At 39.9% G+C, this 17,351-nt stretch overlaps 1 protein-coding gene across 5 annotated transcripts in view; it reads right to left on the reverse strand.

Annotated features, from left to right (window-relative positions):
• The window catches only part of fhod3b (formin homology 2 domain containing 3b), a 91,340-nt gene that overhangs the window by 71,929 nt on the left and 2,060 nt on the right, over positions 1 to 17,351 (reverse strand). For all 5 annotated transcript variants that reach the window (XM_075465314.1, XM_075465318.1, XM_075465317.1 and 2 more), the window contains exons 2-3: positions 12,217 to 12,323; positions 6,394 to 6,458 (exon numbers count right to left, since the gene is read on the reverse strand). In XM_075465314.1, coding sequence (XP_075321429.1) covers positions 6,394 to 6,458; positions 12,217 to 12,323 — 172 coding nt within the window. The remainder of the gene's footprint in view (positions 1 to 6,393; positions 6,459 to 12,216; positions 12,324 to 17,351) is intronic.

Below are 17,351 nucleotides of genomic sequence, written 5' to 3' on the forward strand. Positions count from 1 at the left end.
GTCCTCTCACTTTTCTTGTTTGCCGATTCAGATTTCTCTTCTTTGGCAAAATGTTGTTTAGCTTGGCCTTCAGGGGTGACGCCAAGTCCATCATCCTATTTTGGAGTCTGTTTGAGGCAAGTCAAAGAGATGAGGGCCCAGGCCACTTGATCTTTCTGTGTGTCTCATGGGTGCCATGGGACATGAATGTTTTTAATTATTCTCCTCTTTGCACGCATTCCCGAACACACAAATGTGAATGGATGTTTGATTTTATGGCCTTAATGCGACTCAATGTGGTGCGATCCTGAGGACTGAAAGATCCATTTTGTCAAAGTTGCAACATCGTTAAGAAATACTAAAGATGATTTATTATTTTCACTTCAGTATTTTTTTAAACTCCTAAATTGAACTCACAAAACCTTGGGTGTAGTTGAATCCCCTGGCTTTTAAAAAGGACATTTCAAGTAGTTTTCCTGTTTTATACTAGCCAGGTTAACTGCAGGAATTGTTTTTAATGGGAGCCCACAAAAGTACAGGTGGCTTAGCAGATATCTGGAAGAGAGCTCGGACAAGACAGGCAATGTGGTTGGGAGAACTGACAACCTGCAGATGATCTTATTATCTTGTCAATGCACTGACATCCCGTGCACCCACCTATACACCCACATGCATAATGCACTTCCCAAACAAACATTAAAAAAAAAATGATCACGTTTAACAGTGTACATTTCCATGCAGGTTGTTAGCTGCCAGGAACTAATCTTCCTACAGTTTGCCGAGGGATAATTTTAGAAAATTTACTGCTCATCGTCTTGCATCTTAACAACCAAGGACTTTTCAGTTGTCAACCTGAAGATCAAAACTGCCAATTTGACAAAATTGTAGCATGAAAGAAAAACAATGAATCGTGCCCCGAGCGTGGATTATATGAGGTTGTAAAAGACAAGGCAGATAATCCACTAAGAATGTGTCACATCTGATTACAGCCGTCACTCCTCAGCTGGGATCAGTGTGTTGACAGATGAACCGGCTTTTAAAGAGGAATACCAACAAAATGTCAGCGTTCAAATGTTTGACTTTTCCTACTTTTAAGAATAATAGGCACATACTGAAAAACAAAAAGTTTTGTGCCACCCATAGTAATTTGTGATGTTATTTACAGCTGACTGCATACTAAATTATTTGCACAAATACAACTTTAACTCCAACAGTATCATTTTCTGGGGATCAAGGGGCATTAGTGGATGCCAACCAATACATTTTCCCACATCAAACATGTGTTTATAATAGGTTTGTAAGATTAGGACCACTAAGAACATGTGACCTTTGCTTATTCTTAAAGCTCGACTCCCTTAGTTGTAAATTAACTAAAAACTCACATGTGTTCCTGCAAATTGTACAATTCAATGTTTTTTAAAGGGAAAACCTCAAACTTTTTTAAATTGCTGAGGATGTAGCTCTACCTCGGCCTACCCCGTCTCTGCTTAGCAATTAATTCTAATATATATATTTTTTTATTCAGCCATATTAGAGGTTTGATACCTGTATGCTTAATCAAGCTAAGTTAAGTAGAAATTCAGTCCTACATCTCTGAACCAGAGACTAATTGTCCAGAAAGTGGAAGGAATTATAAAAAGTTGTATGCACGTGGAGAGATGTAATGATCTTGTTTCAACTTTCCAGGAGATGCCCTCTCCAGGTGCCAGGATAGCTCAGAACTATTAACTAGCCCAGCACTCCTAGAGGTAGTTTGGTTCCAGGGATTAGCAGCACACAGTGGAAGTGAAGCCAAGTGAGGAGTTGCTAAACTCAGCAAGCTGCACAAGCCGACCAGAAGCTCACACACTCACACACACACACACCACCGAAGCTTCCCAGGGCTATCTAGCCCAGCACTCCTGAAGCTTGCTGCTTCCATGCACAGTAAACTTCTGGTCGCAACCCCGGGCCCTTACGTTACTGTTGCAGCTCTTCGTGTGGCTTTGCTTCTGCAGTGTTCTTCACATACTAACTTCTAATGAACTCATTATCTATGTAACTTCTTTCAACTTTCCTCACAGCTGACTACCCCACAAGTGGCTGGTGCTCAACAGATAGTCTATGCAGAACATACATAGACTGCCTGACCTCGCCTTTCTGAGACTTTCAGTGGTGCTCTGCAGATTCAAAGCAGAAAACCTCAGCCATACCACTGATGACTCATCATGTGACTTGTAACACATTAAAAAGAAACATCTCACGGACATCTTAAAATGATAAAGTTGATTTTTTTTGTAGGAGTGGAGGGGGCTTTAAACTTAGTGAAAAATTACTTTCTGTGGCCAACACCCGAGTCTGCCTCCGACCCTGTTGCCGTCTTTATCCTCATTACCATTGCATCCCTCTTAGAGACAACGCTGCACACAAATCAAGAACCTATGGTACTTGCAGACAATGCTAAAATCAGGGCAAGTCTGCTTTAATCAGGCCCTTGATACCACATCTAGTCCTTCGACAATGATTAGAGCCAAACTATTTAAAACAGGCTGCGGCCAAGCCTAACACGCAGAATGGGACAAGTCGTGTTGGTTCTTTAAATCTTAAGCTGTTGTGCTGGTCGTGCAAATATACACAAAGATTAAACTGTTACAAAGTATTTTTAGCCAATGACAAAATCACATGAATTTGAAGATAATTTCCTTTGTTTTCCTTTTAAGGGCCAATCTCCATCTAGAGACAGCTTAGAACGTGCATAATTATCTACCCAAACAGATTGAAACTGTCCAGACACAGCAACACAAATATATTTCAGTTTTTGTTTAGTTTTTTTTTTTTTATTATCATCCGGAGGCGCCGATTTTGGTGAATGCAGGATACAGAAAGGCTCACTGAGAAAGGCCCTTCTGGGCAAAACTTTCTCATGACAATCTTCACCCCTTCCTCTCACAAGGTTCCAAACTCTGGACTACATTATTTCAGCAAAAATATCTAAAAAGGATGCCTTGTTCTCTCATGATTAGAATGGATGCATCAATAGGTAAAACAGGTTAAAATACATTTGTGTTTGAATTGTCATAATGTGGCCATGTAATCAGATGGAAATAGAATTTCTATTTTTGCTGGAGTTCACAAGTGCTCACTCTTTTTTTATGTCAATCTTCCATCGACCTATTTTCTATAGAGCTATAGTCTTTTTTAATTTTAAAAATGTATTTATTTATTTTTTAATTTTCGTCACGTGAATATTTTGAGTCACAGTTTTTCCTCAAGAAGTGGCTGAGTTAGAAGACAGTACTTCACTGGTGCTTCTGTAACAGATGCAACCGTGTGTGGTGTTCATTTTAAAAGGGTGGATTATATATATATATATTTCTGATCTGATGTGGTTCAGGATGAAGGAGGCTGGCAAAACTGTATGATTAATAAACAGGGTGTACAAGACCACGGGACTGATAGTGATACAGCCCAATAAAGAAGAAAAGTATTTTTTTTTCCAATATAGTAGTTGGACTTTCATGTCTCTCCTGAGTTACCCTCCTTTTGCTGCTCGGATATCGGTGGCAGGCACAGTAAAACGTAGTTTTGCTTTGTGTCCTATAAATAACAAGCGTACCAATTGATCCTTAAGATTTAGGCTCCGTTGTATTTCCTATTTATTACTCGAGTAGTAAACAACCACCTCCATTTTTGTTATAATCTGATATATCGTGGAAAACTTTTCAGCAAAATGAAAATGTTAGCCAGTACTGCTAACCAACTAGTGCACAAGCTCAGTTCCCTAGTGGTTCTCCTCACAATATAAACTAATTTCTCTGTGATGCATGATTTTTCTCTTCATCTTTTCGCGGTCTATTTGACGCCTTTGGAGGCTCATAATTACAAAGCTGTGATCCGTCATGTGCTTGTGCATTTTAATTTTCAATTTCTCGGGCATCAAAACTCCCGTGTGGATGCGTTTCTCTTATCGCTCAACTTGTCTTAGCTTGGCTGCTCTCCCTTGTGCCGAGTCGTGCCAAACTGTCATTTTACTAAAGTATAAAAAAATGATACTGAGACGTCTCTCTAAATGTTATAGATGTGCATATATATATTTTTGAAATTTTTCCCGCTACGTGTGTCTGCACATTAGGTCAGAGGTGGTTAACCTACAAGTTGCATTTTAAGTATGCAGAATTACAGCATTACTTCACTTTGTGTTTATAGAAAGTCATTGTGGCAGAGGTGCATTTGTAAAAAAATAGTTCAGTAAACCATTAGCTCTTTGGGTGAGACATTTCCTTCCTCTGCTTTGCTGAACAGATTTCTGCCTCGCCCCTGCAGAGACATATGTTTGTGAGTGCTAATGACTATGATTAGGGAAGCCTGGATTAGGTCTCGCTGTGGTTCATGACACACGCACGCTGTAGTACAGGCACGCACGTACACACGGACAGACAAACGGAAAGCTGGGCCTGCTTTGTGTAAATCCGGAGAAAACCAAAAACCAGAAAACATACACAAAAAGATGTACTACTTAATTAAACATTGAAATACACGCAATGGGTTTTTCCGCAAAAGAGTGCTAAATAACACAGATTAAAGTAAACATAGTTGTAACCAACTCATTACTCATGCTCATGACGGGAGACTCTGGGATAAACATCTTAACAACGTGGGTGTGCTAAGCTAGCACACAATCATAAGTGAGGATGCATTCAAAATAAAAAGATTTTCAGAAAGAAATCACCTTTGTACATGGCTCCTCGTCAGTACTGTATGTAAATGCATATTTTTTTCCCCACTTATCCGTCATTATAGAAAAAAATATAAATAAATTACGACAATCATTCTTTTTGTCTTCATATAATGGGGGCTCAATCCCATACAGTGCAAGTGCACAGCCAAAAAGAATATCACGGCATTTGTCTTTGGGAGGATAACGAATTATCTCCAACATGGAGCAGGAAAATCACAGAGTAATTCTGTGCTTAGGGGGCTACAAGGTTAGCTTGCCAGTCAGATAAAATTAGGCTCAAATGTCTGGACAAGTTACAGTAACAGTGACCACCTCGGCTAAGGGAAATAAATCAGCTCGCCACATGGCCAGTCATTGAGGGAGACTAGAGAGGGGCAACAGGTGGCTGTCAACTTAGAAAGAAAGAGGGTCATCATCCACTTAGTGAAGAGTGGCAAGTCTGTCTGTCACTCCCCAGGATGCGCTAAGCTAAGCCAGGCACCAGCAGGGGGACAGAATAAGGTAAAGTCAGTTCAGAGGAGTTTTCAGCCAAATATTTACAAATTCATACACTTAAACATGTGACCTGTAACATTAGGCTCTAACTACACGTATTCTTTGGTTAGGAAGTCATAGAGCATCTCCTAACAATAATAGCAACAACAACATTGTTTAAATAAGTTGCGAATGTGTGTGTATCGGGTTCACTGCACCATTTTCATAGATATATAGTCAAAAGCATCAAAGAGAAATCTTATCAGCAACGTGTGCACATTCATACTTGCTGTTTTCTCGTGCATCTTACCAATAGTTTAATGAGTTATCATTTCTCGGTAAGTAGGTAAGATCCACTGGATTTTCCAAACCAGCTCATTCCCCATCATACATCAGTAGGTGCAATCAACTATCAGAGATAATTCTCAGATCACACCGATGTCGTTTGAATAAAAATGGTCTGTGCCTGGGGTTTACTTGTGCTGAACTACAGAAAACAACCAAACTTAAAATCTGACAGTCTGCAGCTTAATAGCCTTTGCAGACCTTGGGTTATTTTTGCACCTGAAGCCTGCAGAGGAAGGAGCGAGAGTGTCTTTATGAGGGAATGTGTGCTCCTCCTTCTTCTGCTACTGTTGCAGCCCAAATGCTTTGCTAACAAACTTTACTGGTTAATTCCTTGTTTTAAAGCTTGCATTTTCATTAAAAGAGCATTAAAACATGGTAGAAAAACAAATACCTACTTATCAGTTGCATATTTTCAGATAGAAGATTAAAAAAATGTCTCAGTGCTTAAGACACAATTTGAGCGCAACCTTTTAAATCACGTTGTGTGTTTGTGTCTGCACGCATGCCACGCGCATGCATTTTCGCATATGTTTTCACTCAGCTCTTTGTGCTAGTTCCCTCACATTACCCAAAGACAGCAAGGGGCCCAATTAAATAAAGTGACAGAACACAGCAACTCCTTCTGCCTCATGCCAGTGCTCTGTTTTCTGAGTGTTGTTGAAATGCTGTTAATTGTCGCTCAAATTAGGATTCTTGGCCATGTCCCACAACTGCCACTGTGCGAGCTCAACAAGTTAAGGGGAAAAAATAAATAAATAAATAAATAGAAATACTGGTGACAGAGGTCATTAAAGCTCACAACAATTTTAATGCAGGCAAAAGGCAAATTGACCCTCAAAGAGTGAAATGTTTTTTAAGTGTAGTTTATCACTCACCAATGCAGGCATGAACTCTGACTGACAGCTGTGTTCGAAGAATAACGCCGTGTTTCCTGCCCCTCCTATGAAGAAAGAAGAGAAAAACAGAAAATGTGATGTGATGATACAAGTATCTGAGCCATCTTCGTTATCTTCAAGTGTAAAGTCTGCATAAACGCTTGTCCGCGGAAAGAGGTAAGGCACAAATGCAGTTGTACAAAATTAAAAGAAAGAAATCAAAAAAGGAGTCTTTCAACTTATGGGAACCACAAAAAAAAAAAAGTTTAAGATCGGCATGGGACGACTTGATCAAATGAAACTAAATCTTCAGATAGTCGTACTGTGAGATTTGATCCAACTTATTTGCAGTTTGATTGAAAAAAAGGAGCAGAAATGATAAAAAGAAAAAGGATTGGAGCAATTTGGAGGTCAGAGCCAACCCCCCACCACATGTTAATGGAGATATGCCAAGACCCTATCAACATCCTGTCAGCCGCCTACAAAGACTGAATGACAATCGACAACAAAGACCATGACAATGCACCCTGATTCCATTCAGTTGTGAAGAGTAGCGTTTTCTATCGTCTTAAAAAAAAAAAAAAAACATCATTTGCCTTGTTAGAGGCCTCTACTCTAGTATGCTCCAGTTTGTATTTTCCTTAGTTTTTGACGACTACATTAAGTGTTAAGACATCTTTTCCAAGTTCTCTACTCTGTTGTTTATCTAGTTATAAATACAGCATATTCAAACTTCTGCATTTCAATTCAGCACATTTCCATCCTATATTTTGATGTTTTGATGGTAAGGGGCCACCCTTTTGTTAGCATTTGGATCACAGATCGCACCCCGTTATGTCCCAAATAGCTTAAGAAACATACAAACAAACCAACTAGACACAAATGTAGACAAGAGCACAGCAGGTAGAGTTGCAAAGTAAACCCCCTCCCTTCACTAATTCGGCTCGCTGACAAATAAGCTTTTATGCTGCCTGCACAAAGGTTGTGTGATTGTTCAGACCAGCGCAGCATCAGGCTGTCAGTGACCATCAGACAGAGCTGTGTCTGACATAACAAGAAAAAGCCCATCAGCATAAAAAGCAGCTCATACTGCTGCCTTGTCACAAACAAGCTGCGCTACAAGATAGACAAAGTGACATCTTTCCCATCCCCAAAAGGTCACTGGGAGCGTGTTACGATGTTCAGAAAAAGCAGATTACATGGCAGAGGAAGCCTGCTTTTACTCACTATTTTTCAAATATAATATCCAGCAACAAGCAGAGGCAGCGCAGGAGCAACATCTGCCAACGCGGACCTACCCTGGTGAGATGAGACGGCAAACAGGAACCTAATCCTCTGTGATGCTGTTGAGGTAAATGGGTAACCAGAGCCATTTTGTCACGAATGTCTGCTTTCTCTCTGCTTCGCTGCAACAGTATCCCTGTGCTTAACCAAGACCTGAGGCTACACAGGCCAACGTGCTCATTATCAAATTAAACAAACATGCATGGAATATATGTGAGGAATATACATGAGGTTTATTCCCCCTCCAACCCCCCCTCCCCATGAAAAATTAACAATCCCTGCTGTAGAGAAGAAGGACTGTCAAGGGTGCAGCCCCAAAATTGCAGAAACAATCAGAACTACAAAGCATGTCGGCAAAAATCACAAATTGCCAACATACAATTTCTATGAACTCCCTCACCCCTTTTTTTTTTTTCCTTCTTTATGTTCCTGTGTATCAAAGTTTTCAGGTTCCTTCCTGTGGCGGCGATACTGTATAAGGAACTCAAGCCCGGGTCAAATTAAACCTGAAAAGCATCATATTTATGTGACACCTTTGCTGATAGAATTTGAATAACTTTAACTGAAACAATTACTTTTTACTCACACTGTACTTGACCATTACCCAAAAACAAACAGTCAAAATTAGATTGCTTTATCACAGATTAAATGAAAACATGTGCACATTTCATTCATTTCAAAGGAGAGTGCAATCTAGCTTTTGGCAAGCATGAATCTGATATTCATAATCGTCTCTTTGGCCATCAACGTTACAGCTGGAGAATCTTAACGTACCTGACAATTATCAACATATTATTTTCCTTTTCTACTTGATTATCCCTCCCATGATTCTGCTCCATCGCACAGCATCCTTATAAAGCTCCGTCTTGAAACTTCTACGAAGAGCAGCACAAACTGGACCGGTGGATGCCTGCCAGCTTGATCTAAGCGAGCAAAACTGGCCCTGTTTATAAAACAACACAAAATGTGTACCCACAGAAAGCGAACACACATACTTGGACTACAGTAAAGCCAGTACTTCCCCACAAAGACCAATTAATGCCAGACAAGAAGGCCCCACAGAGGTCTACTGACTCAGCACTTTCTGGACACTCCTGCATCCATGTCCACGGAGGCACCTCCAGCGCCCGAGTGAGCCGGAAGGGTTACGCAGGCTGCAACAGGGGTTAATTTCTCTCAGAGGCGCTGCTTCACTAACCACTGACCAGGTCTAAACACTCACACGTACACAGAAACAGCAGGTAAACTGTATGCTGATGTGTTGCGTTATAAAGACCCTCTAATGGCAAACACAGAGGGGACAACTGGTGTTTTATTTCCTTACATGACGTTTAACTCGTGTTTGACATTTCCTCTGGTTCTTCTCACATGCACTTTTTCTCCTCAAATGAAAATCTTGTGTGCTTGCGAGCGTCCATGAAACAATGTCCAAGTGGTTCAGAAAAAAAATGAAAATAATGAAAGCGGAGCTGTCTAAAGAGAGATGAAAGGATATGATGAGAAGCTCCAAATAGTTGAGGCCTACAGAGCACAAACAGTTGGATTTTAATATGCCTGCCCTTTAAATGGCTGTCAAACGCATCAAAAAGCACTCAATAAAACCAGGAAGAGCCTTTTCAGCATAAAATTGTTGGCCTTCTCATATAAATTATATGTACAAGTGAAATACTAAAAGGTGAAAAGCTAAAAAGAGAAATTCACATGCTGAATCAATTATCCAGTCAGTAACAAAAGCTATCTTTGAAAGAGAAGCAAGGGAATAGAGCACGTCTTCAAGGAGTTAGAACTAAAGTAATATTCTGCGCATCAAAGTCACAAATTCAACATTTTTCCAACAATCACACCCATGCAGGTTCCCCCCAAATGCTACAACAGGCTCCTCACTCTATGCAATCTACAATAAACGTCTAGAAGCACATGTAAGGCCATCTCATTTCAAGACTGACACCAAAAACCCCACCTTGAATCAAGGCTTCACATGCAGGAAATTGTGCGGTATATGATTCAATTTATCACAGCTACAAACCTCAACGACAAGCCGACTACCTAAAAACAGATATGTCTGAGCACATGTCTGGGCAATATGGTCAGTTAATAACCTGAAGTGAGGCTGTAGCAGTGATGGGGCAGGGGATTTAAGAGTTACAATCTCCTACAGCCGAGCTTCATAACATGGTGTGGAAGTGATTATGGCCCTTAAGCTCCTGTGACATGGATATCTCCTGGCTGTGCAGCGCTCTGTCAGAGGATCATACTTTAATCTGATTGTAAAGACACTAGGTATGACACAGGCGCCTCAGGAATGTAACCTGTCATTTATATCAGTTACAAATGGATTCAGTTGCCGATGATCAGGAGGGTTAAGGAATTTATCATTATTCGGTTTCAATAAGTTGATGTCTTTAGTTGACTGCCAACTAAAGTTAGGGCATTGAGATCAATTAAGACTATAAAAAATAAAATTAAATTAAAAAAAAAAACAAAAAAAAACAGAAACAATTAAATCAGTTATTTTCTGAAGGTTAAATGTTTTGGAGTTCTGACTGTTGTTGACAGATCGTTTAAAGGTAAAAGGGGAGATAATAAAAATAAATAAATAAATTGAATGGAAAAGTTAAGGTGAAATACCTCAGACTTTTTATTAGCTCAGTAATCATCAAATCAACAACACTGAGCAGTGGGGGATATAATCCAGGGTACATCAGCACCATAAAAAGCCAGCAAGCTGAACTGCCCTATTTTTGACTAAATAATTGGCTAACCACCTTCACCCCCAGCCTCCTCAGACAACACTGTGTGGGTTTAATGACACACATCCCGACCAGCCTGTGCCAGCTGGCACGACACAATCCCTGGCAGGCTCGGCCTTTGACGAGAGAAGAAGTGGACCACTTTAACCTCACAGCTCTCAATAACCTCCATAAGCTCCTAACAATTTCTGCTGGAACTGGGAAAGGACGGCACTCTCAACGTCCAATAGAAACACCAACGCAGAGAGCAGCTTATGAATTCCAAGTTAGACAAATAAATCCATACATGTTTGCGGTCCAGCTGACCAGGAATCCTCATGCCAACATTTGGTTTGTGATCATCTAAAGTGGGCAGCACATATATCAACATTCTCCAGAGTACATGAGAAAACATGTAGAGTCAATAAAGCGAAAGGCCAAAGAGAGTGTATGAAATAGAAATTAAATAAATACAATTTAAACCTTTATTTCTTCTTCCATGTCCAGGACTAATGTCAACACAAAGTATCATCTAGCTGCATGTTACACAGTGACATTTCAGCTCAACTTTAGGTTTGGAGCTTACTATGAGCAAGGTTTACAATTTTAGTTACCTCAGCAGTTTAATGAGAACACCAAAGTGACATTCAGTGGAGATCAGGGTGATTACTCATGAGACCTGCCTACAACCCAACTGGTTTATATTACATCATTACTGCCACTTGACAAGGGAGGCCAGGTTCTGGGACATGAGCAGATGAATGACATGGAGACAGTTAAACATGTGGCCTGTTACAAATATTCCAATTAAAGTGATGACAAAAACTTATCAGACTCCTAATACTCTACCATGTCAACATGACAAGACATGCCTTTAAATATATAATAATTCAGAAATAGCGTGTAGTGACTGACAGATGAAATGTTCTTTCCTGGTGTGATGATAATGGGGATAACAGCATTGATATTCAAATCAAATGTGTTTTTCCTTTAATAACTCAAAGCAATGAAAGACCCCTGAACCCCAGAGACCCTCAGGAGGGAATAGAGCCTGTCCACTCCCATTTTCAGCAGATCCACCCCCTCCCGAGAGTGGAGAGCAGAGCTCATTCAGCGAAGGCCTGGAAAAGGGATTACTCGACTAATTCGTCCCGAATCCAAATAGGTATCATTACAATTTCAATCGCTGTAATAGGATCAAATTAGGCAAAGGAATATAGCATGCAGGATATTAATATGTATCCCCGTAGCCAACTGTATCAGTTCCGTCTTATCTTGCCTACATTTTTATGCCTCTCTCTCTAAAAAAAAAAACAGTCATCATATTGTAGTGATTATGTCTGACTACGAAAGCGGAGAAGTATTACGAGTGTTTTTTTTTCAAAGCCAAATTCTCGTAATCAAAAACTTTCAAGTCACTTTCTCTTAAAGAATTATTTTTCATAAATTTCTCATGGTCGACGGCTAATTTGACCACAGCAGCAGGAACAATTTATTCCTGGACAATCAGAGCCTGGCAAGTAATGCACATTACTGCATCCACCTGCTAAGCAATGCCAGTCCCGCTTGCAATCTCAGCCCGTCTGGCACAACTCCGAGCTGCATTTTTTATTTTTTTTTGTTGCAAGGAGTATATGAGCCACTTTTTAAAGCAGCATCCAAGTTTATTTCAGCGTTTCACTTCAGTGCAGAAATGGAGAATGTTTTTCATTTCAGAGCGCTGCGTACAGGCCGTTTGTGGCTTTTTGAAGTTTGGCGATTGCAGGGGAAGATTTAAGAGAGACAGACACAGAGGTGATTGTTATCTTACCCTCCATCCTCCTGAAATCCCTCCAGTTCATCTCGCTGCTCTGCCAGGGTAGACTCCAAATCCAAGTAGCTTCCATTGTGGGACAGCTGGAGGGCGCAGTCATCGGGCTAAACAGGAAGATAACAGAAGTTATGGAAAATTGTTTGTTGTAGCCCGATAAAATTCTCATTCCTTATATAACAACTAAGAACAATACATGTATGGTTTGGGTTGATGGGACACCAACATATACATAAACACAAATCATACCTTTGTCATACATTTTATTGGCCAAATGTGTGGTGTCGAGTCTGCAGAGTACCATATAATTTATTTATTTTTTCTTTAAAATGTTTGTTTAACCTTGCCTCTAAGCGCTCTAGAAAGTGCAGCTGAGCATGGCTGGAGAGAAGTCCTACAGATTTGGACTTGTTGGCAGTCTGGTGCCTCTTATCTCTCTGCTCTCCCCGTCTGATAAACTATCATCACACTGGATGATTTTGCAGAGGAGGTATGATTTGTCTGGTCTTGAATGCTTGTCATCGCCCGACGCTGCTCAAAGAGATGAAGAATGGGAGCATCTGTTCACTTGTCTGGTTGACCTCCAAATTGGAGATATTAACCTATTTATATTCGGGGTCTGTCAGCTCCACAGGACGGCGGCACCAACAGAGAAACAGACGACAGGAAAACAAATACCATTAAAGGAGGGAAAACACATGACTTCAGAGGAGAGATTGGCACCGCTGTGCTCGACCAACAGTCAGGGTGTCTAAAGCAACAAACTTTAAGAGGATATCTTTTCTTGTCAGCCCTCACTGAAGCCTTGTAAGGTAGCATAGATTATGACACACCAACTGCTGCTTGCACATCCCCACATACTGTAGGCAGGCAACGTGATCTTACCTCTTAACGAGCAACATGTGTAAACATATACATGTAAAACCAAGTTTTTCTTGTTTTGTTTTTTTAAATAAGAGCAGTTACTGCCAGGACTGATGCACTTCCACACACGACAGTAACTTAATTAAATGTGAAGGAAAAAACGCTGGGAAAGACATTATGGCTTTGATGTGTTCAGCCACTCTGTATTGCTGCACTCCACAGCACTCAAGGACTGTGTCATATTTGGGAACTGAAACAAAACATGTGGTTGGTTAGGATAACTCACCACCCCCCCCCAAAAAAAAATAAAAAATAAAATAAAATAATCGTTCTCCAGACTTTGAGCTATCTTGTTGGCTTTCCATGCATGGTTAACCAAAAGATTATTGGTGATAAAGAATTTTTTTTTTTTTTTTTTTTTTAAAAGTTGTGGAAATATAGGGCTGAACTCTTGAATGCAGAGCAGAGACGGAGGTGAAGCAGTGGACAGCCGGGGAAGTCATAGGTTTGGAAGGTAAGTTTTATTTAGATTGTAGTCGATGTTCATTCAGTAAGGCAGGCACAGACAGAAAAAGAAAGCGAGACAGAGGGAGACAGGTAGAATGGAAAACAAACATCTTACTGTTCACAGCCGGGGGAAGGAAGCAAGCGATTCTCCAGATTACATGACAGATTCTTACAGGAAATCCAAGCATATGGGTGTGGGTTGAGCCTACCGTTTTTATGCCAATGGACTACCCAGGCTTTAGATAAAAAAAAAAAAAAAAATTTTTTAAAAATGGTGTGACAGTAATATGAAATAAAAAGTGAAATAGAAGATATATAACAATTGCTGGGTTCCCATTCACTAGTGAAGCAAATCTGAATTTATTAATTTATTTTTTTAATTTAAAAGCAGCAAAAAAAGAAATTAATTAAATACATTTCTACCCGTTGGTATGAAACTTTAAAAAAATAAAATAAAAAAAAACTTAATCATAGGGTGGTGGTATGGCCCTCATGGCTAGTGGCTGTAATTCAATTGAAGTAGTTGTCCTAAAAGAGATGAATTTTGAGGAAATTTCAACAACGGCTCCGGTGGACATCCATAAACGGAAAATGCAGAATTCTTTGTCAGGAGCTACTTTCATCTCTGAGAATATCAGGGAAATTCTATCATATCTGGGAAGATGCAGGTCATTCACATGAGATTACTGTTAGCTGGCTCAGACGAGAAACATCTGGCGAATCATGTCAGCTCACTTTGCGAGGTCAGACACAATTCACAAAGTTGTTTCCGTCCCCCTTAATGTGCATCAAGTCTTCTGTGAAACAGGCAAAAAAAACCAAAAAAAAACCCAAAAAATGTATAAACTTTTGTGCATTTTTGGAAGTTTTTATATTTTTAACCTCTTTCCATCCTCTAAATACAAAGCAAAATGGCAACTGAATAACAATTGCCAATATGCTTACAATGAAGCAACCCGGGACCAAACTGAACATCCAACAAATTGGGTTGAGTCTTTGGTGTTAATCCCATCTTTGATGTACTGCAACTGCTGACATTTTCTTGTCAATTTAAGGCTTTTTAAAAACAAAAAGAAATCAATATTTTGGAAATGTAAACACTGCGTGTTTTCCCTACGTGGAAATGACGCCTGCTCTGATGTGAAAGGCTCGTAAGTTGCATTTCCCTTACGCCCCTTCTGAAAGGCAGAACTTTACAGGGCACAGTTATGAGACGCATTGAAGGGCATGAACAAATTACCTATATAACCATTTCAGTTGGTGAACCTGTTAGTATATGCATTCAAGTAAAAAATAAATAAATTAATTAAATCTGATAGGACTTAAATTCAGCTTTCAACTGTGTACATCCAACTGATCTTTCCACTTTAATTACTGAAACTCTTGGATTAGAAAAAGGATAAGAATGTTTGCTTTCTTCCAGCTACTTATTCTGTATCACAACCCTAAAGAGACCAAACATTGGGCTGAAACTGCCACTATAACCAGTAATTAGCCAACTGTGGAACTATGAAATGCATTGCACCGCACAAGGTTTTGACTGGCCGTCCAAGATAAACAGAGGCAGCAAAGTCGCAGCTAATTATGCAAGTTTGCCATCCATCGACTTTTCCACATCCACTAACCTGTGTCTCCTTAGGTGCTCATTACATAATCAACCTGGATTACTAATTACAGGTATTGCAATGTAAAACCAGGTCATGATGATGTAATTCATCCCCATCCCTTAATCCAGGAATGGGAGGGAGAACTGTTAACAGATTATCAGAAATAGAGACTTCTTTAGCCATCTTCTACCCAGGACTTGAACCCACAGTGGCTCTGTCCAAAGGAGTAACCGCAAGCGCTCTGCTCACACACTGAGGTCTGGCCTTTCCCTCCAACAACCATACTGTGGTCCACTGACCAGGGACACAGTGGAGGCAAAAACGCCTAAAAATAAACACCATGTAATTTTCAATTTAAAGCTGCTATCGTTTCAAGTTTCTCGGTGTTCAATGGGGGAACGACATCTGGAATTTACACATTTCAAACTCATAATAAACCAATAAACTGCGTTACCCACCTTATACTTGCATTTACAAACTTCAGTGGACTTCAAATGAATAAAAAAAAATAATTACAAATCGCCTACTTTTAAAGCTATTTGAGGAAGCCATTTGTGGTCTACCTGTGAAGGTATGTGACATTAAAGCACACCCGATGCACGAAGGAGAAGCCTACAGTAATCTTAAGTTCCTGTCAGGTATGCAGAGGATTTTCTTCTTTTGAAAGGAACTCTGCAGAGACAACCCTTTAAAATACAGAGTGCAGCAAAACCTCAACTCTGCATGACAATGTGTAGAGGAATTCAAAGGAGGAACCTGTATTTTACAGCATTTATAAGAAGAAAAAAAACAAAAAAAAAAACAACAACCTTCTCATTATGGGAAAAGCAGAAAAAACAACAGTCCCAAAAACTGAAATTTGTCAGAGTCCTACAATGGAGTATAAGTTATATAACAATAGACAGATCTATTGATACGTGTTGAAAAACAGCAGGTTTGGAATCACTCCAGCAGATTTAGAATAGCATGCATGTATTGGCATCTTAAAAGTACAATAATACTCGTCAGGTAGTCATCACAGTATGTACACTTACAGAAGCAACAGGAATGCCTGGAAGCCTCAGATACATATTATAGGAAAGCATTATGATGTTTTTAAAAATCACATGTTCTTGAAAAGTAGCTTTTCAACCGGGCCATAACAAAAACATCACACCCTGCACAATGGCTTTGAAGCTTCACCAAAGCAGAGTGAACTACAACAGAGCTCAAAGAAAAAACAACTTTGCTGAGGCTCTGTTTTTTTTGGTAAAGTCATACAGAGCTGGTCTTATTCCAGTCTTGATTATGAAAAAAAAAATACATATATATTTATAAATATGCTAATCTGACCTAATCTACATCCCGCCCACCAGCAGATGACTCTGGCCTGCTCCAGCTCTGCTACACTTTGCAATGGCCAGTTTAAATTTTGAGGTAACTCGCAGCAAAAGAAAAAAAAAAAAAAAAAAAAAGAAGCTAAATCATATTAGGCTGCATGTAAGTAGAAGTGTCCAAATGATAATGTGCTCACTTTGTCATTTTTGAAAAATCACTTTCGACAGTGTTATAAATTCACTGGTTCAGAAGGTTCCCAGTTTGCTCTGCCACCAGAGGGCGGAAGCGAGTAAGCTCCAAACTGGGAGCCTCAGGCCCAGCGAACGGGGAGGTGGTGTTTAGGGGCCATGGCTTCTCACCTATCCTTGTTTCTATTGTTTTCCTTCACCGAGCTTGTGTTCATTTAATAAGTTCCTGAGGGTACATGCAAGCTCCGCCCAACAAGTATTCAGAATCGGTTCGTCCTATATTTTACTGACTGACCTCAGCTTCCCGAGACTCTGTGGGGTGCTCTGCAGATTCAAAGCAGAAATCCACAGCCATGCAGAAAACAGTTGATTTTTGCTCATGACGCATCTTGTGATACAATAAAACATCTTATTATGTTAACAAGGTTAAAGCTTGAATGAGGGAGACTGAACCTTTGATGGTGCGCATAAGAGAACTCCTTCCTCACATGTGATGACAGTATCATCATCCATCTAAATGTTTTTGTTTATAATGCTGCTCCCTTAGGTTACAGATAACCATTACTACCCATGTGACCAAACAACACAGCCACTGCACAGCTTACTTCTGGTCCTCCCCGTCTAGTCTGCAGATTGGCCTGCAGCTAAACTG

The sequence above is a fragment of the Odontesthes bonariensis genome, chromosome 5 (genome assembly GCF_027942865.1).
Source record: "Odontesthes bonariensis isolate fOdoBon6 chromosome 5, fOdoBon6.hap1, whole genome shotgun sequence".
NCBI classification, from domain to species: Eukaryota; Metazoa; Chordata; class Actinopteri; order Atheriniformes; family Atherinopsidae; genus Odontesthes; species Odontesthes bonariensis.